Source organism: Ixodes scapularis, unplaced genomic scaffold (assembly GCF_016920785.2).
Source record: "Ixodes scapularis isolate PalLabHiFi unplaced genomic scaffold, ASM1692078v2 PGA_scaffold0__279_contigs__length_252992795, whole genome shotgun sequence".
NCBI lineage: Eukaryota > Metazoa > Arthropoda > Arachnida > Ixodida > Ixodidae > Ixodes > Ixodes scapularis.
This window is the reverse complement of record NW_024609835.1, coordinates 164,297,246-164,321,664: the sequence shown is the minus strand read 5'-3', so window position 1 is coordinate 164,321,664 and position 24,419 is coordinate 164,297,246. Positions and strand designations below refer to the sequence as shown.

At 46.9% G+C, this 24,419-nt stretch overlaps 1 protein-coding gene across 1 annotated transcript in view; it reads left to right on the top strand.

Annotated features, from left to right (window-relative positions):
• Nucleotides 1–24,419, top strand: part of LOC8051441 (origin recognition complex subunit 2) — a 41,462-nt gene that overhangs the window by 1,815 nt on the left and 15,228 nt on the right. The window contains exons 4-10 of the mRNA XM_029967748.3: nt 4,196–4,312; nt 8,829–8,935; nt 10,459–10,670; nt 11,392–11,524; nt 12,011–12,113; nt 17,466–17,609; nt 23,577–23,801. Coding sequence (XP_029823608.2) covers nt 4,196–4,312; nt 8,829–8,935; nt 10,459–10,670; nt 11,392–11,524; nt 12,011–12,113; nt 17,466–17,609; nt 23,577–23,801 — 1,041 coding nt within the window. The remainder of the gene's footprint in view (nt 1–4,195; nt 4,313–8,828; nt 8,936–10,458; nt 10,671–11,391; nt 11,525–12,010; nt 12,114–17,465; nt 17,610–23,576; nt 23,802–24,419) is intronic.

The window sequence follows — 24,419 nt, the reverse complement described above, 5'->3', positions numbered from 1 at the left end:
GCTGCACAACCGCTGCAACAGTGATAGGCTATTTTAGTCATTGTCATCTTTAGAAATGCAATTCTTTTCCGCTACATGGACCATTTTCACACAAATGTGCATTATACAAGCATGTTTTTATGTTTTAAGCACAGTCAAGGCTTTCTTGAGGACAGCATCATGGGTGCTTGTCTCGTGTGTCTTTTTTATCTTCCCTCTCTTTGGCTGCGGCACAGCACTTTTGGCTCACATGCTGGTGTCTCGGGTTCGATTCCCGGCACTGTTTGTCGTTTCATCTTCCTTCATGTTGCGGCTCTTGTAAAGAGCCGCAGCACCTTACGAAAGGTATCACCGTGGGCCACATCGACAAGCTTTATGACACAGCTGCAGTCGCTGCCCTTTCAAAAGAGCCTACTTCATCACAGCACCAGAAAACGCCGCCCTTGCAAATTGACATCGACCTGAAGCTTCCTGCTAGTGAACAACAGCCTTGAGCTTCTTGGGGGAATTCAGCGAGCGCTTTGCCTCGTCCTCAGGGGTCTGACAAACGACGGTAGCGAAGCACCGCATTGACGATGGCGCCATCCCTGTTCACCAGTCGCCATACCAAGTCTCTTTGAAAGAGAGACAGCTTTCTCAACAGCAAGTTCAGGAAATGCTCGACGACGACATCATCCAACCCTCGGGCTGTTTATGGGCCTCTCCACTTGTGCTTGTAAAGAAGGACGGAACTCTAAGGTTCTGCGTGGACTACCGTCGACTGAACGCCGTGACCAAAAAAGATGGGTATCCGCTTCTTCGCATTGACGACATGTTGGACTGGCTGCGCCACTCCCGATATTTTTTGTCGATGGATCTGAAGAGTGGCTATTGGCAGGTTGAAGTCGACGAATGTGACCACGAGAAAACTGCCTTTGTCACGCGCGACAGACTGTACAAGTTCAAAGTGATTCCTTTCGGACTTTCTACAGCACCATCCACCTTCCAGCGTGTCATGGACACCATTCTAGCAGGTCTGAAATGGCAGAGCCGCCTCGTCTACTTCGATGACGCCGTCATAATTTCACGGGATTTTGACGAACATCGCAGACACCTTCGGGCCGTGCTTCAAGCCATCAAAACCGCGGGGCACACTTGAGCCATCAAACTGTCATTTCGCCTACGGCAAACTCAAGTTCCTAAGTAACTTTGTGAGCAACGAAGGTGTTTGCCCTTACCCCACGAAGGCGCACATTGTGACAGGGTTTTCTCCGCCGTCCGACAAGAAGGTCATGCGAAGATTTCTCAGACTTTGTTCATACTATAGGCGGTTTATTCAAGATTTCGCAAAGTTGTACACGCTGCTGACAGTTCTGACAAAAGACGCTGTAAAGTTTTGGGTGTACAAAAAAGGAGCAACAGTCCTTCGACGAGCTGAAGCAAAGACTTTAGACTCCTCCGATTTCAACCGGTTTGCAGAGACCAAAATTTACACGGAGGCGAGTAAGAGGAGGGGTGCTGATCCAACTGCAGGAGAGCACAGAACGAGTAATTGCCTACGCCAGTCGTACACTTTCAAAGGCCAAGAGCAATTACTCGACGACCAAGAAGGAATGCCTTGCCGTCTTCTGGGCGATAACCAAGTTCTGCCTGTACCTGTACGGGGGCCCATCCTAAGTCTTCACAGACCACCATTCGCTCTGGTGGCTCACCAATATTAAACACCCGTGAGGACGCCTTGCTTGCTGGAGTCTCCGATTTCAAGAGTTCGACATGACTGTCGTGAAGCAGTGTAACGCCGACTGTATCTCTCGAGGTCCCGTCAAATTAACTCCCGCTAGCACTGCTGACGACAGCGACGAGGTTTTCATCGGAGCCGTCAACATGAGTGACATGGCAGCACTCCAGCGGGGCAACCCTCAACTCCGCGAGCTGATCGAGCATTTGGAGGACTGAGGAGGTGCAGTCCCAAGTATCTTCTCTAGAATACTGCTAACCTGTGTACTGGTACAAGGCATACTTTATAAAGAAAACTTCGGCACCAGCAACTCAGCGCGGTGATTGGTGATTCCCGGTGGTCTTGGTGAAGACATTTTCCTAGCCTGCCATGATGATCCTACAGCTGGGCACCTTGGATACAGTAGGACACTCGCCAGGATTTGCGAGAGATCCTACTGGCCCAAGCTCTTGAAGACTGTCCATATCTATGTTTGATCGTGCCATGAGAGTTAATGGTGCAAGAAGCTGCCGACCAAGACAGCGGGACTTCTCAAGCCAGGTGTGTTTCGGACCACACCGTTGCAGCAGATTGAAATGGATTTAATTGGACAGTTTCCACCATTGATGCAAGAAAGCCGGTGGATCATCGTCGCGGCCGATTATCTCAGACGGTATGCCGACACCAAAGCCCTTCCGTCCTGAACTGCAGTGGAGCTTTCCAAGTTCTTCATTGAATCCGTTGTCCTCAGGCACGGTGCCCCTAAAATACTGATTACAGACCGAGGGTCTTTGTTTTTGGCACAGCTAACTCAAGAGATCCTAGCTCAGCCAGACCAGTCATTGTCGAACGACGGCGTACCATCTGCAGACAAACGGGCTGACGAAACAGCTAAGCAAGACCATCGCCGACATGATCTTCATGTACGTCGACTTGGAGCACAAGACGTGGGACAAGCTGTTACCCTACATCACATTTACCTATAACACGGCAGTGTAAGAGACCACCGGAGCGATACCCTTCCAGCTGGTGCATGACCGAAAGTGACGATTATGTTCAACGCGATGCTGCCTCATGAGCCAGGTGACGATGCGTGCGACACCGCCCAGATGGTGGTCCAACGGGCAGAAGAAGTCCTCCAGCTTGCCCGACTCTGGATTCAAGACCAACAACGCGTCGACGCTGGCCGCTACAGCCTTAGTCGCCGGGTCGTCCACCTCCGGCCCTGCGACAGCGTGTAGGAGTGGACGCCCATCCATCGCTGTGGCGATAGCGAGAAACTGTTCAAACGGTATTTTGAACCGTACAAGGTAATTCATCGCCTTGGGAGCTCAACTGCGAAGTGGTGCCCAACGGAACGCAAGCATCATCACGATGCCAACCGCGACCCGAGGTTGTTCACGTCGTTTGACTTGGGCCATTCTACACTCGATAGGACTGTGGATGTTTCGTGCTCCAGATGACCTTTAGTTTACCATTCTTTTGATTTGCCTTGTTTTGTTTCGTGTTACATCGGGGCAATGCGCTTTTCAAAGGGGGTTGAGTAATGCTGCACGCTTATGTAGCCGAGTCGGCAGCGCGTTTGGCTCACGCAGGTGGCTCGGATTCGATCCTCTGCACTGAGCATCGTTTCATCCTTCTTGATGAAAGTGGAAGATTCGAGAAGGTTGGAGAACTGGTAGACTATTCATGCTCAGAATGTATAGTTCAAGAAGGATAAAGGCAGATTATTTTAGGCTCCCAGGAAAGGCTTAAAAGAAGCTGCATCATGCAATACAAGTCAGTCTCGCCCTTGCGCTCGATCGTGCTACTTCGGCGCCTTCGCCCTACCTATTTGTATTTTTGTTTTCGGCACAAGTTCGCAAAATTAAACATTTAGTTTCTGTTCATTCGTCGCCTCATCACCTGTCATTCGTGAAAATATTGCTCTTATATTGTTCAGTCAGATCAAACAGGGGCTTACCCTACCGTGTGCTCCTTGCACTTGTCTGCTCTCTGAGCTAACGAACTGCCATCCCCATTTTTTTTGTGATCATCTCCAACTTTTTCATGGGCACTTGGCCAGTATTTTACGGTGTTTACACCCACGGTGTCTTGGGGAGGGGTCTGTCGGTGAGCCTCTTCTCATTACCGGTACTCAAAGTTTTATGCGCATGTGTAACATAGTATTTTTCTTCTTAAAAGCCTTTGACACCTTTTGTACGTGGTAAGTTTGACTCTTTTGTTAGAATCGTGTGTGCGTCCAAATGAGTGGACCTGCTGTGCCAGTTGATATGGGAGTATACGCTGCAGGGTCACAGTTGGAACTCTCACTGCCATGAGCTCAAGCTTGACATATTCACGGTTTAAACCTACGCACTTCAATGCACAACTTAGACAACATTAAGACACCGTTTAAACTTATCAAGTATACTTTTTCTTGTTTTTTTCTCCAATGTCATGCTAGCATAGCGACTTTTTTCAATGCAATGTGTGCAAGATGGAATGGAAGACTTGCTCTTTTTGTCACACGCTTGCCAGCTGTCAAGGTGGCACCAAAGACTCCGACTTCAGCCCGACGGAAAAGTTCGGTGACATCCTCTCAGCTCCCGGTGCAGAAAGAGACGCCGTACAGACTCCGCAGGAAAATCAAGCAGAGTAAGGACAACCTATCTTACGGATTGTTTTTCTTTTCAATAACGTTGATATCGACGAGTGTCGTCTATGGGCCACGGAAATTTGTCATACTTTTTCTTTCCTGCCTTCTTTTTATTCCTGTTTATGTGAGGACAACTCAATGAGTTATGTACAGCTAAGTTATGTACAGGAAGTATCTGTTGCCACGTGTATATGCGGCGAAAGGTACTTCCTGAACTTCTGCCTGACCACTTTGGAGAAAATGGTTTGAGTCTGCCGTACTAATGGCAACTTTGTGGTAGTTGATGAAGCGAAGCGTTGATGACGTATGCCCAAGCGGATGGCATGTGGCCTGTGCATTCCCACAGTTCAACACGCACATCATTGAGTGTGACATGGGTGGTGCAACCGTGTTTGTCTTGACCTCGGTTCCAATCAGTGTTTTCAACCAATAGCTTCATACATATAAAACCCTTCGTGGACCTCCGTTGCTGGTGTTGGTGTTGGGGTTTGTGCCGGTGTGTGAGAGTGCATCGGCAATAGAGCCGCAGGCACAGCTGTTAGTTTGATGTCGCAGCAGGTGTGACCGATGGCGTTGCACCATGTGGAAAGGGGGATGAGAGGAGTGAGGGAAGGGTGAGCACAGTGCTTAATCTCCCCTTCCACTCCACATGACAGTACAGTAGAAACTGTGCTTTAGTAACCTTTATTGCATTTGGTACAATGTCTAAGCGAGGCAAGTTTTTTTGGCACACATTTCAAACAGCGTACCTTGTATGGTCCAGCTGTTTCTGTGCCACAGTCTATTCTTGCCATCTAAACTGAAACAAATAAAGAGCAAACAGTGACCAGCAAAGAAAGAGTCTTTGTTTGCTATTGATGTACGTAATTGATATGTGTAATGAATGCCAAATTTTCATTACCACTGTCAGGAGGGCGGCAGTTAGATTGCCATTTAACCCACAGGACTGTGTTAAGGTGTATTCTGCAAATACATGAAAAGAAAAAGTATAATCTTTTGCTGCCTAGTCTTTTTAAATACAACTCCATGCCACTTTGGTTCCAAAGAATTCCGTGATGCTTCGATGTAATTGTCTGCTGGTCATTCAGTTATTACAACTATTTATTTGTTACCCGAAAAAGTTTTCTAAAAAGTTAATCGATGAATGGATGGATATTATAATGGCTGTACCCTTTATAACATCCAGATTTCGGCAAAATAAGATCAACCAATAATGTGCTGGAGATTTCCGTTTCTAATTGGTCCTGCAAAGCTGTCTGTTTTCAATGCGGAAATAATCAAAATGGATTGGCCAGGAGTTCTTATTTTTTATTACATCGAAAGATACCAAGTAACTTTTTTTATTTTGGAATCCACCTTTTTTAACTCATGGTCTCAGGGTAACAGCTTGCAAGTAGTTTTGCTTGATATTGATTAAATTGTGCTGCTATGTCATCCATTAAAGGGATACTGCAACAAAATTTCGGCGCTCATTTTTTGGTCTATATGTGTTCAAAGGAGCAGTATCACATCGAACATACCAATATATTGTAAAAAAAGTCTCGAAAAGGAACTTTAAAACAAATTAATTGATTAGCAAAGAGCACCTGGTGGATGTCGCTAACGCCTCGCTCGTAATGCCCGTCTAGGAACCTTGGCAGCTAGTGATGGTGGTGTCTTGCCTCCGGCCACGACGAGAGGAGAAGGGAAGGAGGAACTCCCCTTTTCCGGAGAATGCCTTCTGTGGGTCGCAGAAGTCGCTATTGTCCCCCTACAAGATTATAGAAGATTAACCCGTCACTCAAAATTTGTACAAACGCAGCCGCTTCGGTGGCTGGAACGACTAGGCCATCCTCTCGACGTCAGCCTTGCCGTAGCTTTGCTCGTCCCGAAACGACCTACGTCACGATTGCGTTGGACGTCACGTGGTCTCCGCTGGGCCTTCTCCGACCGCTTGCCAGAGTGGGCCGTTTATAACGAATAATACAGCCACCAGGCTTAAAATACAAACGTGCGATTGTCATTTACGGATATTGTGGATCATATTCAACCTACGGATTAAATCGGGAGTACCACAGGGATCAACAATAGGACCTTTACTGTTTAATATTTACGTAAATCAAATTGGAGCACTATCTCTTGCATCTCGAGTGTATCAATATGCAGATGATACAGCCCTGGTACTAGAACATAGCGATGAAACAAGCGCACTTTCAACTTTTCAGAAAGATATAGAATTATTAATGACATGGTTTTCTAACAATCATATTTTTGTTAATTCTAGTAAAACTAAGTTGATGTGCTTTCATAGTCCGTACAAACATGTTAACTTGTCGACTCCACTGTTTCTTCATTCAGATAGTTGCAAAACTTGTAGCTGCGTACCTTTAGATTATGTTCTAACAACCAAATATTTAGGAATTCATCTGGATGTAAATCTTTTATGGAATGATCATGTTGAATATATCATCAAAAAAATGAGAACCGTATCAGCCTATTTGTACAGGTTACGTAGTGTTTCGAACGTTTCTCTGAGAAAGAGGGTATATAACGCACTGGGTGAGTCTATCCTACGTTATGGAATCTCGCTATACGGAATGTGTTCCAACTATAAAAAATCAAAAATCGATAATATCCTCTATAAAATTGCTTGCAATATCACATATGGGACAATGTACGAAGAAGTAGAGAAAAATAAGAAATTGAATGCAGCGGGAGTGTTAACTACTGAGAGATTGCACTGTTATGTAATTTTAGTGAAACATTACTTCAGGAGTGATTTTAAAATTCCTTTAACAAAGGAACGAATTTTGAGGCGAACAGAAAAGTTCATTCTTCCTAGAATTTATACTAAATATGGAAAGAATGCAAGGTCATACTATGTTCCTTTTTATTTTAATAAGTTACCAGAAGAGCTTCATAACCTGGATTCCCTAAAAAGACTAAAACAAGACCTGAGAGAATGGTGCTGCCTGACGATAGGTGACTGAAATGGACCACGTTTTTCCCTTGTTCTCTTGTCGGGTATAGTTCTCTTTGTTTTGGGTTTGTTTAGTTACATGCAAAGAATGCATGCTTTGTTATAACTATGTAAGCAACCTGTTGGACGCCAGGTCCCGCCGACAAGCATACCCATGCTTTTGCGGGCCGGTCTATGTACTGTGTTGAAAACGGGACAATAAAATATTTATTATTATTATTATTATTTTTGAACACGACGGGAATATTTCAAATTTCGTTGAAGTATCCCTTTAAATGATGCCATGTTTTGTATTGCACTGATTACATGCGTATGTCTTGGTTTTTACAGCGGAGCTGTTAAGGGCTAGTTTCCCCAGGATCGTGTCTGTCCTCAAATGGCCTGATGACGCAGAACTCTGGACAGCTGCTGCCAGAGTTCTGGCAGTAGCTGTCCAGACAATTGACAGGCAGCCGGCTTGTCAATTGTCTGGTTGCCGCCGTCACTCATAGATGGCGGCAACTTTTCGAGCCTTTCCACTCTGGCTTGCCGACTTGCGGCCGGCCATTACTTTATTTCCACCATAGTATAGCTTCGCTGGTCTTCCTTCTTCACCAGAGTGGAAAGGCTCAAAGTTTTTTTTCTTGTGTCATTATCATTTAATGCATTACACATTAACGCATTATGCATTAATGTGTTACGCATAGCAGCACAGTTTGGTCAGTATTGTTTGAGTTTAGCTAGCTTTACTTGACTTTCTTTCTTTTACTAGGTGAGAACAGAAGGACCTCCTTTCCTCTTGCCCTTTCTATGAACTTGGGAGGGAAGTTTTGTTCCACAATGGGAACAAGAACGACATCTGAGAGGCTTACCTAGGTCACAGTAGCTCAGTGGAGTCAACAGGATCTAGCTCCCTTTGCTGTTGCCTGTGGGCACGCATGTTCTAACCAGGCGCCTTTGAACGGCTAATTCAGAAAATGGTTTGTTGTTGTGCACCGAGATAAACTGTGTGACACAGCTGGTGCGAACATGGCATCCATGCTTTTTCACATTTTACACGCACAATCTTCATACACCAAAGTTTATTGTCAGAGTTGGTGTCTCCAATGAGTACATTTCACTAATCTAATGCTTTAATGACTACATTAGATACTCTAGATTCATAAATAATTATTTAGTCCAAAGGTGGCCAAGCTGCGACTCTTCGCGTGTTAAAGTGCGGCTCGCGGTTCCCTTCCCTAACACCCCCCCCCCCCCCCCTTTCTCGCCAACTTCCCCGCCTCCCTCCCGGTCACATGAGAATTTTCCCAAAACGAGAAATCAAACGGGTTTTAAATCGAAAGACAGGTTGCGGTTTGGTAGTCTTGTGCTACTGCTACCTTACGTACAGTTGCACTGCTTTTGACTCTGATGGATTGAAAGTAGTTCGAGTTTCATTGATTGCTCTAAACAAAAGTTTGCACCCCCCCCCGCCGCCCCCGGCTCTTGGAAGTTTTGTGGTTCTGCTTGCGGCTCTTAGGTCGGGTCAGCCTGGTTACCACTGATCTAGTCAATCAACTCTATTGTTTTACTTGTAGATCTGTCAAAGATGAAAGAAGAGGAGCGTGGCAGCAGTTCCGCCGAGTCGGATAGTGACAAGTCCTCGTCTGATGACGATGATGAGAAAAGGAACAGTGCTGACATGGTGAGTGCATACGGGCCTTGCACGGTACTCTCTGGTAACTGAGCAGACAATTAATGTGGTAGTTAGTGTGCAGTCAAGAACTAAAAGTGTGCGGAGAATGGCGATGCCTCGGAGCTAGAGTGTAGTTGAAATGTTCCTTAGCATACGGGGGCCCCTAGTCTTGCACCCACACTTATAGGCAAAAGGCAAAATATTGTTGGTTCTTGACTCAAGTTGGTTTTTATAATATTTTAAGTAAATTAACCATCATGTTACTAGAGTTTGATGTCTATTTTTCATTCTTATAAGTAGCCCACACTTTTAATTAGTTTTTTAAAGCTTTGTCATTATTGCCCTATATTCACAGGCAATAGATTGAGATGCAAGTTCATTTCTGATCTTGTGCTGTTAAAATAGGCTTCACACTAATTTTACTACAAGGGGATTAGAAAGACTCTTAGGAAAATGTATCAATTGCACTTCCTGCCAGGGGTTCCCTCCGAATCCAAAGCGCTTGGGTAACATGTTGTCCGTCTACTTCGGTGAGCGTCGACTCAGTATATGGGGTAGTCCTTTTATTCATCCTGTCGCGGCGCTGCTCTTTTAAATGGTGAATCTTGTGGCAATCAAGCTTTTAATGAGCGTGTTTATGCAGCTGTGCTTAGTTGCAGCTGCCTACATCCACTATTGTTTTCATAATTAGTCGGTTTGAAAAGGTTTTTGGTGACCGAGCGTGTTTTCGCCTGCCGCAGCTCGGAGAATGTGGAGCGAAAGAGCTTTCACTGCAGAGGATCAATCCCTACCCCATTTTGATCTGGATGAGCATCATGCCTGCGTGCATTCGTGTAATCCCTACTGTGGGATGCACATTAAAGACTCCAGGGGCCCTAATCTACACGGCGGGACCGAGGGACCGGGCCATCGCCGCCTGCTGCTGTTGGTCGGCTGTGTGGAGTTGACCAACGGCAGCAGGCGGCCTCGATCCTGCCGTGTAGATTAGGGCCGTAGGTTGGCAGTTGCATCGCATTAGCCAAATTGCCCATCTACAGCGAAAGCACCGGGTGCCATTGGCAGACTAACTTCCTGCTCTTTAACCGAGCTTACAACAACTCCGACTCTTTGACTTGCCACATACATCCTGTATTTCTGAAATCATCTTTGATGGTTTTTGTTTTGCACTGCTAGCAATTGTCACTTTCTATTTGACTGCACTGCATACCTTGCAGAACAAAAGGAACCTCCATCCAGTGGCATAGCCAGAACTTATGAGGCTCCAGCTCTTGTAAAATGCAATTCCAGGGTCACCGCATAGATGGTGCCAGAATGCCAGTGTGTACCCTCGTCCTAAAAACTTGTAAGAAGTTTTAACAGACCTTGTCTCTCTCGGTCGTACTCGGTTGCAAGAGTGTGAACGAGTCCTCAGAGTTTCATAATCGCTGACCCTACAGTTGATGGATTTCATGCGGCAGTAGTTGAAAGGAACGTCGTGGCACACTTGCAGAGCATCTGACGTTTTGTAACGATTCACTCGGTTTCGTCCCTAGGATCCCTACGACGAAAGTGGCAAGGGCTATTTCTCGCTTTCTGGGAAGGGCAACACGTCCAATCACACGCTGTCCAAGCTTGGCAGGCCCGTCATGGCCCCTGACGAGATAAACCGCATCCTAGAAGTGGCCTGTGACCCCCACGCCACGCACCGCAAAGCGCTTCTCCGGCAGCACAGGACTCGCTTCTCGCTGTGGTGGGCGCTGCTGAGGTGGGCCTGCTTCATTCATACCTTCGTTTTCTGGGATTTTCATGACGGTGCTTTGTCTGCTCTCGCAATTCAAGATGGCTGTTGTGGCTGATGCTCCGGAGATTCTCCCATCTCCTATACATAGGCGCCGAGTATTTTTCGATTCCTTGGAACATGATTGTTGTCATTTGCAAAGCAAAATAAATGTAGTTTTATTGCTTAGTTTTGTCTTTCAGCCCAGCCGGCACTGCTGCTAGTTTCTTTGCAGGGATGACAAAACCTGGCTGCTAGTCCCCAAGCTTACAGGGCCAAAGCGAGAGCAGAAATTCGAGGTACTTTTCAGGTACAGGCGATAAAATGTGGCACATTGTTCAGATAGTGCACCAGTTGAGCAGGTAGAAGAAAAATCTGGGCCCACCTGGCTGGTAGCTGTAGTCTGCTTGCCACTTTGGCTTTTTCCAATCCTTGGAAGAAACAAGCAGCCGTGCCCCTTGTGTCAGTAGACCGGAATAAACCACAGGCGAGTTTGACTCCCAAGAACACCTCCCAATGGGCACTGCTTATAAGGAATTGATGTGTGACCCCTATAACTGTTGCGAAGACTTATATGCACTTCTATACAAGATCTAAACCTACAATGCTGCATATGCGTGTTAGCCGTGCCTGAAAAATGTGAAGTACGTAGTTGGGTATAGCACTCTCTGTATATTAAATTGCATCACTTAATTTTGTCGTTCTGAAGGGAAGGCTTCAACCTGCTCCTCCACGGACCTGGCTCCAAGATCAAGCTTCTGCAGAGCTTCAAGGATGACATGCTTTCGGAGTCGTTCTGTGTCACGGTCAATGGGTTCAACCCGGGCCTCACTTTGCAAGAGGTACCACGAAATTTGCGAATTACACTGGTAGTAGTAGCCTGCTCAGTGTGATGAGGCCTTTTAGCTTTGGGACATGATGGACAGAACAGCACACACAAAGACAAGGACAGAGAAAAGGAACATGCAGGACACACAAGCGCTGACTCGCAACTGAATTTTGTGTATAAATTCAGTTGCGAGTCAGCGCTTGTGTGTCCTGCATGTCCCTTTTCTCTGTCCTTGTCTTTGTGTGCGCTGTTCTGTTCATCATGTCATCATACCAACTCGCCCAACTTACAACACTTCTGTAGCTTTGGGACATTGCTCACAATTATCACAGCACTATGTTCTAATTATTTTTTATTTTTTATTAAGTGGAAGAGAGAAAGAAGATAAGTAACGTTTTGGATGACTTAGCAGCCTCACAAGTGGCACTGGCCTCTTCACTTCAGGATCAATGCATACATTTCAACACTTAACGTGCACGTCCACTTTTTTTTACCTCAGATTCTCACCACCATTATTCGCCAAGTTATAGGACAAGACTCGTCGCCAGCGCCCGGCCTGGCGGGACAAGTAGACCACATCGTCGAACACTTCTCCGAAGAAGGTACTAGCTGGTTGCCTTCAGATTTCTTGTGACTAGTGTGATGTATCTGCTTATGCTATAGCAGATGGCGGGACATGTTGGGAAGCGCGCGGTCCCCGCGTGCTGGAAGCGTGCGGTCCCCGCGTGCTGGAAGCGCGCGGTTTGAAAGAGCACGGGTCTCGGTCAGTCGGGAGCCATGATTAAAACGAACGAGTCGAGCGACTAACGGCTGCAACTGTGTCTTACTCGCGATACATCACACTTTTGGCGACGAGGTCAGTGAACGGACACCACAAGGTCGAGTGAACGATGGCTACCCAGGGCAAGCTGGAAGAATTTGGTGGAACAGCGTGGCCGTCTTGGGCAGAGCGACTTGGATTTTACTGCGAAGCAAACGTAGTGCTGGAGCCTACAAAGAAGAGGGCTTTACTGCTGACCCTTTGCGGAGCAAAAACCTACGAAGTTGTACGAGCGCTCGTGGCACCAAAGACTCCTGGTGAGGTCAGTTTCGACGAGCTCATGGCGACATTGAAGAAACACTACGACCCGTGGCCGTCGGAGCTTTTCAGCAGGACGAGGTTTCAGCGAAGAGACCAGCAGGTCGGCGAGTCGATATCGAGCTATGTCGCAGCTTTAAAGAAGCTTTCTGCCGACTGCAATTTCGGAGTTCTGACGGCAACCCCAGCGGCGGTCACAGCTAGCACCAGCAACGCAGGTTCCGCAGGCGAAGCACAATCTCCTGCTCGACAGCCAGAGCTGAACCCAACGTTGCTGCCTTTCGAGGTAATTTTGAGGGATCATTTTGTGTGCGGCCTGCGCGACGAACATTTACAACAGCGACTGTTTGCAGAAGTAAGCCTGACCTTTCAGAAGGCGCACGACATGGCGCTGCGGACAGAGAGCGCCGCTCAGCATCAAAAGGATTTGAAAGCAGAGAAGTTCAAAATTCACGAAATCCAGAAAGAGAAGACAGCACTTAAAAAAAGAGACATTAAGGAAAGGAGAACATCCGAATCGACCAGATGTTACAGGTGCCAGGAACAGCATTCCGCTGCTTCCTGCAGATTCCGTAACGCGCGATGTAACTTCTGTCACAAAACGGGCCACATTGAAAAGACTTGCTTCGCGAGGACAGGACTCAAGAAATACCCCCACTCCACACAATCATCGAAAAAGAAGATCATGCATTTGAAACCAGAGATGATTGCCTTGGAACTTCGGCATATCTATACGAGCTTAATGCTGTGCGAGCATCAAGTACATCACCCAAGTTCATGATCAAGCTAGAAATTGAAAATCGAGTCATGAATTTTGAGGTGGACTCGGGAGCGGCCTGCACCATCATCAACGAGGAAACATATCATCAGATGTAGCCAAAACACCCTCCGAGGCTAGGCCAAGAAGATGTGACCCTACACACCTGGTCAGGGAAGGAGTGGAAGTGCTCGGCACAGCCGATGTCCAGGTACGACACAAGTCCGAGGACTATGTACTACCTGTGTTAGTGACTCGAGGAAGGGGCTGCAACCTGCTAGGAAGGAACTGGTTCAAAGCACTAAGAATCCGAGTGAGCGGAATACACAACGGAAGTGCCAACGACAACGTTGCAAGGGTTCTAAGCACACACAACAAAGTTTTCGACTGCAAGATCACCGGACACAATGGCCCACCTGTGCACCCGGAGTTGAAAGAAGATGCCAAGCCACATTTTCTCAAGGCACGACCGGTGCCGTTCGCGATGCGGACAGCAGTGGAGGCTGAAATTCAGATGCTCCAAAATCGGGGCATCCTCGAACCAACTCAACACTCGGAGTGGGCCACGCCAGTCGTAGTCGTACGGAAGAAAGATGGCACTATCAGATTGTGTGGAGATTACCGTAGCACAGTCAATAAAGAAGCAAGGACACCGGTGTACCCAATGCCTACGATTTCCGAGATACTAGCGAATCTCCAGGGCGGATCAGTGTTTTCAACACTGGATCTCACTCAGGCCTATCAACAACTGAGCCTGACTGTTGAGACTGCAAACGTGTTGACCATCAACACCACGAAGGGACTTTTTAGGGTCAAGAGGATGCCTTTCGGTATTTCAGCAGCTCCGGCGATTTTTCAATGATTTAGGGAGACAGTGCTAGCAGGATTTCTGGAATCGGAATATACTTAGATGACGTAATTATCAGCGGATCAACATCATCGCAACATCTGGAAAGGCTCAATACGGTACTATCACGACTTTCCCAAGCAGGCCTTCGTCTCAAAAGGGAAAAGTGTCGTTTCGCAGTTGATCGAGTGCGGTACCTTGGACACATCATTGATGTGGCAGGCATTCATGCTACAGGCATTCATGCTACCGACGATAAGCTCAAAGCCATCAAGGAGATGCCTGAGTTAACGAATCGCACAACTTTGCAGTCGTTTCTCGGCCTGTTGGCATTCTATGACCGATTTATAGCAAATCGGGCAACCATTGCAAAGGAGCTCTACGCTCTCCTCGAAAAAGACGCTCCCTGGAAATGGGACAAAAGGCACTGGGAAGCTTTTCAACAATTGAAAGAAGCCATTACACTGGAAACGGTGTTAGCACATTATGACGAGAAGAAAGGCTTGGTGGTATCATGCGACGCGTCACCGTATGGCGTTGGAGCGGTTTTAGCGCAGCCAGACAAAGACGGAAACGAAGCTCCCATCATGTTTACCTCGAGAACCTTGGGAGAAGCGGAAAAGAACTATTCGCAATTGGATCAAGAAGGACTGGCGATTGTGTTTGCCATGCAACGTTTCCACCGATATCTTGCCGGACGTCACGTGACGGTATCCACTGACCATCAGCCTTTGCTTGGGATTATGGGTCCGAGAGCTCCAGTGCCAGCGGTTCTGTCACCGCGCATGACACGATGGTGTGTCAAATTAGCTGCATACGACTGCGAACTCGTCTACAGAGCAGGAAAGCACAACCAAAACGCAGACGCGTTGAGCAGACTACCATTAAGAGAAAGTGAAGATGAACCGCGACCACCAGGGGACGTTCTTATGCTGGAAGCACTGACTAAGCCTCCCATGACAGCTAAAAACCTTGCAGACCAGACTGCTGTGGACCCCACGCTTTCTGAAGTTCTACAAGCAGTCAAGAGTGGAGAGGTCAAGAAGCTAGCTGGCGAGCGTTTCACAGCCTACAAGATGAAGTCCGCGGAACTATCAATACACCGAGGTTGCCTAATCTGGGGATCGCGCATCGTAATTCCCACTTCTATGAGACCAGAGGCGTTAGCCTTGGTACATGCAGGACACAGGGGAGTGGGCGCCATGAAGGCTTGCGCCCGAAGTTACCTCCGGTGGCCGGGGATCAACAAGGAGATTGAGTCCTGTGCGGCCAAGTGCAACACGTGTCAGCGACACCAGAAAGTGATACCCAAAGGAAGCAGCCCAACATGGGAAAGACCGTCGACTCCGTGGGACACCCTTCATGTAGACTGCGGGACCGGTGGACGGAAAAGTGTTCCTGGTCATTGTGGATGCGTTCACTAAAAGGCTTGAAGTACGTGCTATTTCGAGTATGACCTCAGCATCCGTTATCTGCGAGTTACGCAACGTTTTTGCGACGTTTGGTGTACCACGAAAGTGGTATCTGATAATGGGTCGGCTTTTGTTTCCAATGAGATAAAGACATTTTACCGCCTAAATGGAGTTTTGCCGGTCACAAGTGTGCCGTACCACCCCGCAACAAACGGTCAAGCGGAACGGATGGTGCAGCAGCTGAAGCAGGCACTTGCTAAAAGAGAAAGGGAGGAATTGAAGTGTTTTCTACCACGGTTCCTCTACAAGCAACATACCACAGTGCTCACGGCGACAGGCAAGACACCAGCGTGAATGATGTTTGGACGAGAGTTGCCATCTCTACTTGAGAGACGGATACGCGTACCCAAGGACAATGCACAAGCGACAACCGAAAATCCACGCCAGTTTATGGTGGGACAATCCGTATGGGTTCTGAAGTTCCCAAGTGGACGAACTTGGATGTCGGGGGTCATCACAGAGCGCTTGGGTTCGCGGTCATGGATAATCCAGACAGAAGACGGACTAGTTCGACGGCACATGGACCACATATGACCAAGGCTATTAGCTGTGCGTCGGTCGAGTGATACACCCTCAGCAGCCTGACCCGATAAGTGCAGAAGGCCACGAACTGTCCGAACCTGTGGCTATGCCCATCCGGGCAGGAACGCGGGAGCGAAGACCGCCCACAAGATACGGGATCACAGCCAAGTGAGGGGAAGATGTGATATATCAGCTTATGCTATAGCAGATGGCGGGACATGTTGGGAAGCGCACGGTCCCCGCGTGCTGGAAGCGCGCGGTTTAAAAGAGCACGGGTCTCGGTCAGTCGGGAGCCATGATTAAAACGAACAAGTCAAGCGACTAACGGCTGCAACTGGGTCTTACTCGCGATACATTTCAACTAGCTTCTCATGTTTGTGAGAAGTTTTAAAGGGTGGCTCTGGTTCAGGAGGGTCCACTTTTATAAACCCCTAGCTTAGAATGAATGACATTACACGTGTAGACTGCTAGTCATAATAAAGCTGAAACTTCATACATTAATTGTCAAACAAATTATGATAGTTTCTCTCGGGGACACACCATTATCGTTTAGTCAATCTACAGGTACAAAAATAGTATAGTCTTCAGCATTTTTCTTTTTCCTAGATACTATAAAGCAGAATATCTAAGCAGTGCTCCTGCAAAAAAGATTTTGCTAAAAGTAATTATCTTTTTATAATAACATTTTTCTTCATTTAAAACAAGTTTTACATCTTCCATGTCCTCGGCCAAGTCTTAATTCCACAGGCTCCTTCCTCATTAAAATTCAGACAGGAAAAACAAAAATGAGCCGTTCCTTTAGTCCTCTTACGAAACAGTAATTGATTAAAATGGAAATTTTATCGAAAAAATGGAATGGGGAAAAAATGCATTTAGTATGTCTAGATTTTTAATAAATAATAATCTAGACATTAATAGACATTATTAATTCCTATATAAACATTATTTATTAAGAAACTTAATAACGTAGACATTTGATATGTCTAGATTACAGTAGGCTCACAATAATTCAAGCTCGGATATTTCATCCATCTGGTTAATTTAAACTAATTTCAAAATTTTGGTTATCCCACTATGTTTTCAATGTATTTGTAAGCCGCTCAATTTGAATGGAGTTTTCGTGTAATTCATACTTTTTGTTCTTGCGGTCCTTTTGAGCACACTTCTTTCCGAGTACTGCTGCACTGTGGAAAAGCAATACCCGCAGAGCTCGCTTCCGCGAGTGTTGCTTCTCTGCAGTGCGCCGGTCCTCCTGTCTGAACTCAATTTTCGCCCCAGATGCTGACGAACTCTACCTGCTGATCAATAACATAGACGGCCCAAACCTGAGGCAGTCCAAGGCCCAGGCGGTGCTTTCCAGGCTGTCGGCGGTTGCGCACATCCACATCGTTGCCTCCGTGGACCATGTGAATGCTTCGCTCTGTGAGTGTGGCCTCTTCAACATGCCTACATCGAAGCAGAATCTTTTATGTTGCTCCCTTTAAAGTGCAGTAGGACCTTGTCGAGAGCAATTATGTTATGAGGAACTGCTCAGCATTTTTTATATATTTCAACCACAAAATATAAAATTGCTGGCCAGATTATAGCTTCAAACCAACTGTACCAATGGCAGATGCATACACAATCGCAGTAAGAAGACTCCTAGAGCAGTGTTTTTTTATTTTTTATTCCATATTCTGTCCTAGGTTTTTATAAATGTGATTTTGCATGCTTTCTTTGTGGTCCTTTTTTTATATGAATCGATGCAAAAATAAATTAAAAATAAAATGAGGCATATTTTGTTTCATAGTGCACGGAGGATCTGCGAAGTTCGAACAAAGCTACAACAAACTCTGATTTACAACAAGAATGACACACCGATCGCCTTCAGTTGAGACAAAAAAACCACAAGACGAATAGAGCACTCGCATGTTGATTTTCACAGGCAGAATCCTGCATCTGTGCTGTGTTGATTAGACATATATATTGCTTGCCATCCAGTGTGCCTCAATCTGACAAAGGCTCACTGTAAAGATTGTGCCATGTAACCGAGCTTTCGTTTGCACGCCAGATGATAGGCAGGTGGTTGAAATTAATCCTCAGTCCTCTGCCAGGACATGCTGGACGCCCCTTGTGGGGTTGGTACGTAAACCCTCAAAATTCACTTGTTTTATTTCAGGAGGGGTTTGATGGAAGCACTAAAAATTTTGTAGTACAAATATTTAATCTGTATTTCTCAAGCTGGCATGGGCCCCTCATGCACTGTGGATGTCAGCTCGCAACTAACACACGAGCCTCAGCTCAACACCGATCCATCTTTATAGCGGGGTCCTTTTTGCCGATGCTACATTTTACTTGCCACATTTTCAGGATGTCTGCAAGGGCAAATGTCGGGTGAACACTAAATGTTTCCCTAGATGGTCCATGCCCCGTGCATAGGCTGCACCTGATGTCCAGTCTGCACACAAATTATATGAGGGGTGCTCATAAAGTTCATATTATTGTCAGAAAGGAACAGAGATTCAGCAATGAAACTTGGGTAGGAGTTCAGTCTTCCTCTACATAGGTATTTGCTACCCAAAGTCACACACTTTTGCTGGTGATGGACAACCTGCTGGAGACTGCTGTTACAAAACTCCTGGTTTTGAGTGTTCAGGAAGTGCTCCACTTTTGTTTGTCGTCCTTGAAAGGCTTTCTATGCTTTAGAGCCTTCGTGCGAGGGAAGAGGAAGAGATCACTAGGTGGGAGATAGAATGAACATGGGGGATGACGCAAAAGTTCGTAACCTAAAGAGAAAAAATGACAACGTTGCTTGTGCCGAGTGATCCGGGGCACTGTCACAAAGCAGACGGGTGCCTTTCATGAGCTTCCCTCTGCTTTGCCTCGATGGCTTCTTGCAACTTTGTCAGAAGCTCACGATAATAGTTTCCTGTGATCGTTTTACTTTTGTGAGCATAATCTGATAAAAGAACACCATGACAGTCCCAAAACACGCTCAGCGCGACCTCTCTCTATGGCGGCATAATCATGGCCTTATTCGGTGAGGGTGAGTTCACATTGCTGCCACTGTTTGCTTTTTAACGTTGTCTCTGGATCATAGTGGTGAACCCAACAGTCATTCATAGTTGTGAACCTAATGCTCACTCATAGTGATAAGGACTTTGAAAAAGCTATCAAGGTCGCTCTCACACAGCTGCAACGTTTCGGCGGCTCTTCTTTCCGGAGGTCTTTTTGCATGGGGGACAGAAGCCGCAAAACACAGTGCGCAGAAGGTTTTGTCATATGCAGGCTGTTGCAAAGTATTTGTGCGCTGATTCCAGACTCACTATAGCGTGCAATGTTTATACGGAGCGCAAGTTCGTCTGCTTCTTGCGCCGGGGTTGCGGTGACGTCAGACCGCCGAGCTTTGATTGGCTCAATTGGAAGGATAGTGGGTAGACCTCAAGGCGGCTAGCATTGAGGTCTATCCACTATTCTTCCAATGGAGCCAATCAGAACTTTGCACTCTTACAACGCCGCAACCCCTGCACAAGAAGCACACGAACTTGCGCTTCGCATGCTGTGCCGAAACTAGAGGCTTGCACGGTCGTTTTGACACCCGCTTTGTTCCCCTTTTTTTTATTTTTGATGCTGATAATCCAAACTTTATTAACACCTCTCGTACACAGCGCATCTCGAGGAATGCTTGCTTTACTAGCTCACAAAAAAGCTTGTATCAAACGTAAATTATCTTTAACATACTCTGTTGTTGACAAAATTCTTCCCTTGTCTCGTCCTAATGAACAACCTCGAAAAAACACATTCTTGTATTGGTCCGCACCTGCGGATAGTCCGCACCGCTTAAAATGTAAAATTTTTATGTACAGTATTCCCTTGTTATAACAAAATTGCTTTTTTCGAATTATTGCTTTTATCAAAGTTCAACCTGACTGATTGCACACATTTTTAACTGGATTATTCGAAGTGTATCGGTAGCCATCCGCTCTTATTATGAAGGCCGAGGTACCGAAAACACGCAAGCCTACATGGAGGTGCACGAAGACCCTTCCGTTCACCCCAACCCCCTCCCCTTTTCCATTGAGGCAAACTGGGAAAACGGAGTAAACGGGTGACTGCGCCGATGCGGGCAGGGAGCAGTGTCGACATTCCGATGCTACTCATGGCGCCCGCGGTCGACGCTGCCCGACTCCTGTCGGAATCGGGTCAAGCCATCAAGGGAGCGATGGAGCCCAGGGGAGATCATCTCTTCAAAAGCCCCCGACGCTCGCGCTTGCCGCGTACTGTGCATAGACGTGCGTCATATGGGAGATTGGGAGTGCTTACCGAAAGTCGCTTAGATCTGCGAGGTTGAGAAAAGCGGCTGGCCCAAGTTTGAAATCGCCTAAGAATTTGACATTCCGGCATCGGCTTTTTGACACTGTCCACCATTTTGCAGAACAAGTGAGGCATATCGGATGGGTTCGAGAAGTTTCTCGTGCAGCAGAAAGCGCACCCGCGACCCGAAGATAAAAGGTCACCAACTGCTTCGCGCGCGTCATATTTTCTCTTGTGAGCATGCTTGCTCAGCCGATGCACGATTTCCCTAGCTGCAACAATCTATACAGGAGTGTATGAAAACATATTGGCAAAGCCACCAAGGATAACTTTGATTCGCTCGCGCTTGTCGATGCGGACGTTCCCGTTGCTTCTGCCATGGTTGCTGTGATCGTAGACCTTGCATGCAGCCAGGGTAAACACGAAGTGATGTCGGAGTGGCGCTTGGGACACGCTGACGACTGGGGAGACGCGAAACATCCTATGGCTGCTTTGAAACAAAGTGAAGTGCAGCAGCGGTGACAGCGCTCTTGCGATGCCAAGGGCAGTTTGAAGAGGACTGATGCCCGGATGAAATTATCGGCAAACTCCACTTAATTATTTTTTTTACTCAGTAAAGCTGCCACAAGATGTCGATAAGTAAGTTTTGTTCCATTAAATATACGATCAGAGTGTTCTGCAGCATTGCCGTCCACCTTCAAGGCTGCTGGCACTTTTTTTTGGCTCTATCCCTTTTATCAAATTACCGCTTATATTATATTGAATTCTTTTGCCGCCCCGTTGATTACTGTATGTGTATAGTCCACAAACTATACACCTTCCGAAAAAACACTCCTAGGCCGCCGCCATGTTGCTGATGCTGATGCGGCTGGTGTGAGTTGTGCCCCCTATCAGCTAGAAATTTTTTGCCACTCTCTTGGACTGTGGAAAACCGCTCAGCACAATTCTCGACCTATGTTTTGCAGTTTTGCATTCAATGTTTTCTGGCCCCTCTTGAAAGTTTCCAGTTTATTTTTCTGATAGATGCTGCATACCTTTTCTGTGTCATCTTCCACTCTGAGAAATAGGGCTGGTAAGGGCTTGCCATTCAAGCGTTTCTGCTTAACGTTCATGAGAAACGGAGGGGAAGGACGTTGAATGGCCCTCGACGCGATTTTACGAACAATGATAATTGTTCTCCCCCCTCCCAGAGATAATCTGTATACCGTAATATCCCGAGTCATCGCCCACCCCCCTACCGCCTGAAATTCATTAAAAAAGTGGGGTGGGCCATGTCTCGGTGGGTGAACACAAACACTTGAAATAAAGCGGAAAAAACCGCCTATTTTTCTCTGCGTATCTAGCGCTGATGCACAAGAGATACATCAAACTCAAAACTTGATTTAGTTTCATTGTTTTATCGAAAAAAAAAGCTCACGAAAGAATATTTTACTATAGCGAAGTCCGTTGCTTGCATACGCGCTAGAAACACCGCCGATCTGCATATAGCGCGAACGTTTGTTCCGTGAAAGAATGTCACCACTATGTTCTCCTAGTTAGTAAAAAAAAAAAAAGAAAAGTCTACAAGAAAATAGAAAAACCGACCAGGCGCAACGAGCGAGCGAGCGAGCGAGCGGACCAAAGGAGCGACCAAGAGCAATGCTGGGAAAGCGGGAAAGCCGGCGGTCGCGTTGGCAAATTTTTTTTCGTCGGGCCAAGTCGGGCGCCTTGTCAATCGCGAGCTCTTGCGCAACTTTCTTGTTTGGCGCGTACATACGTGCGTCCGTGCACGGCGGGCTATCAATGCACGGTTGGGACGCTCTGCAAACGTCTGTGTAGGGCGTTCCAGCGAAGCTTTATTTACGCGTTGGCTTTGCCTAAAATATTGCACAACCGCGGTCGCGACGGGCGGGAAGAAGGAGCGGGTTCGCGGTGACCTTACTTCGGCGGAGACAGACTTTGACCTAACACTCCGCGGTTACATTAACAAACTCTTAATTTGTTATCTCCATCGTTTTCTTTTCGCACGGATACACGACCACTTTGGGGTCGCTCACGGAGGAAATGCGTAAACATAAAGAAGTGTCTTTCCCTCCTTCGTTTTACTTTGTCACGGACGTCCTCCAACTGTAAGGTCCGCGGCCGCGTCATTCGGGTAGGATGAGTGTTCGCGGATCGCAGAGTCCGCGCTGGGGTATTTGAAGGGGTGGGCGATGACTCTGTGTTTTTTCGGAAATTGATATTGGCCCAAAAAATGGGGTGGGCGATGGCTCGGGGATGGGCGATGACTCGGGATATTACGGTAGATTCCTTCTCAGTCATAGCCCAAAATAGTTGTTCGGGTTGGAGTCAGTCGCGCCCGTTCCTTTGCCTTGGTGCTGGTATGAAAATGGGAAGCTCTCCCCAAAATATGCCCCAGAACGAAGTCATTTTGGATTTTGTCCGATTGTCAAGATTTGACTGTCGTCAACTGTGACTGTTTTATTTGAGATCTTTCCCAAATAATTTTTTTTTTTCAGATAATGTTGCATTGTATGGTACATACAATATATTGTTCGAACATTAACACTTGCTAAATTGTATGTCCGTGTCCTGTCCATTGGTAAACACATTATTTGTGAGCGTGAAAAATGCATGCCTCTCGGCTACCTTCTGGTGTAAATTATTTTCGACAGCTAAGCGCTTCATCGTTTGACACGGGGCTAATTAAGCGAAGGCGTCAAAACTTATCGTAAAAAAAAAAGATAAAATGACAAATAACATTCCAGTTGCATTCAAACTGTTGCGCGCGTATTCAACAAAAGTAGTTTACAGTATTCTTTTTTTTTGCTTTTTTGTTTTCTCGAATTTGTACAATGCTTTCTTAATGTCCTCGGAAAAGTACTTGTATTATGAAACACGAAATACAGCGGGAAAAGACGAGAATTTAGCCACCAGCAACGTTTGAAACTGCACCTACGCTGGCTGGGCCTATCGAAATCACAGTCCACTCGGTTAGGGTTAGTAGGGATCAAACCCAGTGACTGGGATCGAAAATGGTTTGTTGCCCCTAGGGTCGAGTGTTTGTTGGAAAGTTGGTACATTGGTTGGCTCGCCTCTTGTTTTACCCTCAAACAGTGTGGGACCAGGAGACTTCCAGAGCTTACCGGTTTGTCTGGATCAACGCCACAACGTTTGAGCCGTATGTGCTGGAGTCTAGCCTGGAGCCCCTCAAGAGCTGCGCCGCCAGCACCCTCGGCTCTCTGCAGCACGTCTTCTGCAGCCTGACGCCCAACGCCCGCAAGATTTTCCTGCTCATTGCGCGGCATCAGCTCGACTCTGCCAGCTCTCCGGGGTACTCGGGTGAGCGTCCCAAAGTGCAGTGTCGTTGCGGGGCTCGGTACAAATCTCTGGTCGTCGTCACAGCATAACACGTCGCGGGGGTTCCGCGGGTTATACCGTCAAATGTCGCGATCCCGCCCGTTGGTTGTAGAAGGGCTGGCAAGGAAGGCGACAAGCAAACGCGACGGTTGCTGTCGTCACGATGTTCCAACCCATAGCTGCTTTAGTTTCCTTCGACCCGCAGGCTGCAGAGTGACTTACCGCAGGACAGGTGTCGGTTGTGTCTACCTCCGCTGACGTACCGCTGCCCAAATCGCGGGAGATGCACTACAGTTGAACCTCGATTTAGCGAAGTCACCGGGACCCCCTAATTATTTCGTTAAATCAAGAACTTTGTAAAGTCGAGAAAGACGTTCTTCGGGATAGGCTGCGCGGGGAATCCGAATTTGTTTGTTAAATCGGAAAACTCGTAAAATCGGGTTTCGTTAAATTGAGGTTCAACTGTAGTTGGAGACTCATTCCAGGCACTCTAATGTTATCGAGGGATCTGTTTCTGGGTAATCGGGGCTCAGGGTGGCCTGGAAAGCAACCACTATTGCGGGTTTCTTAAGCCGAATAACACGTGACGGTGTTTAGCTG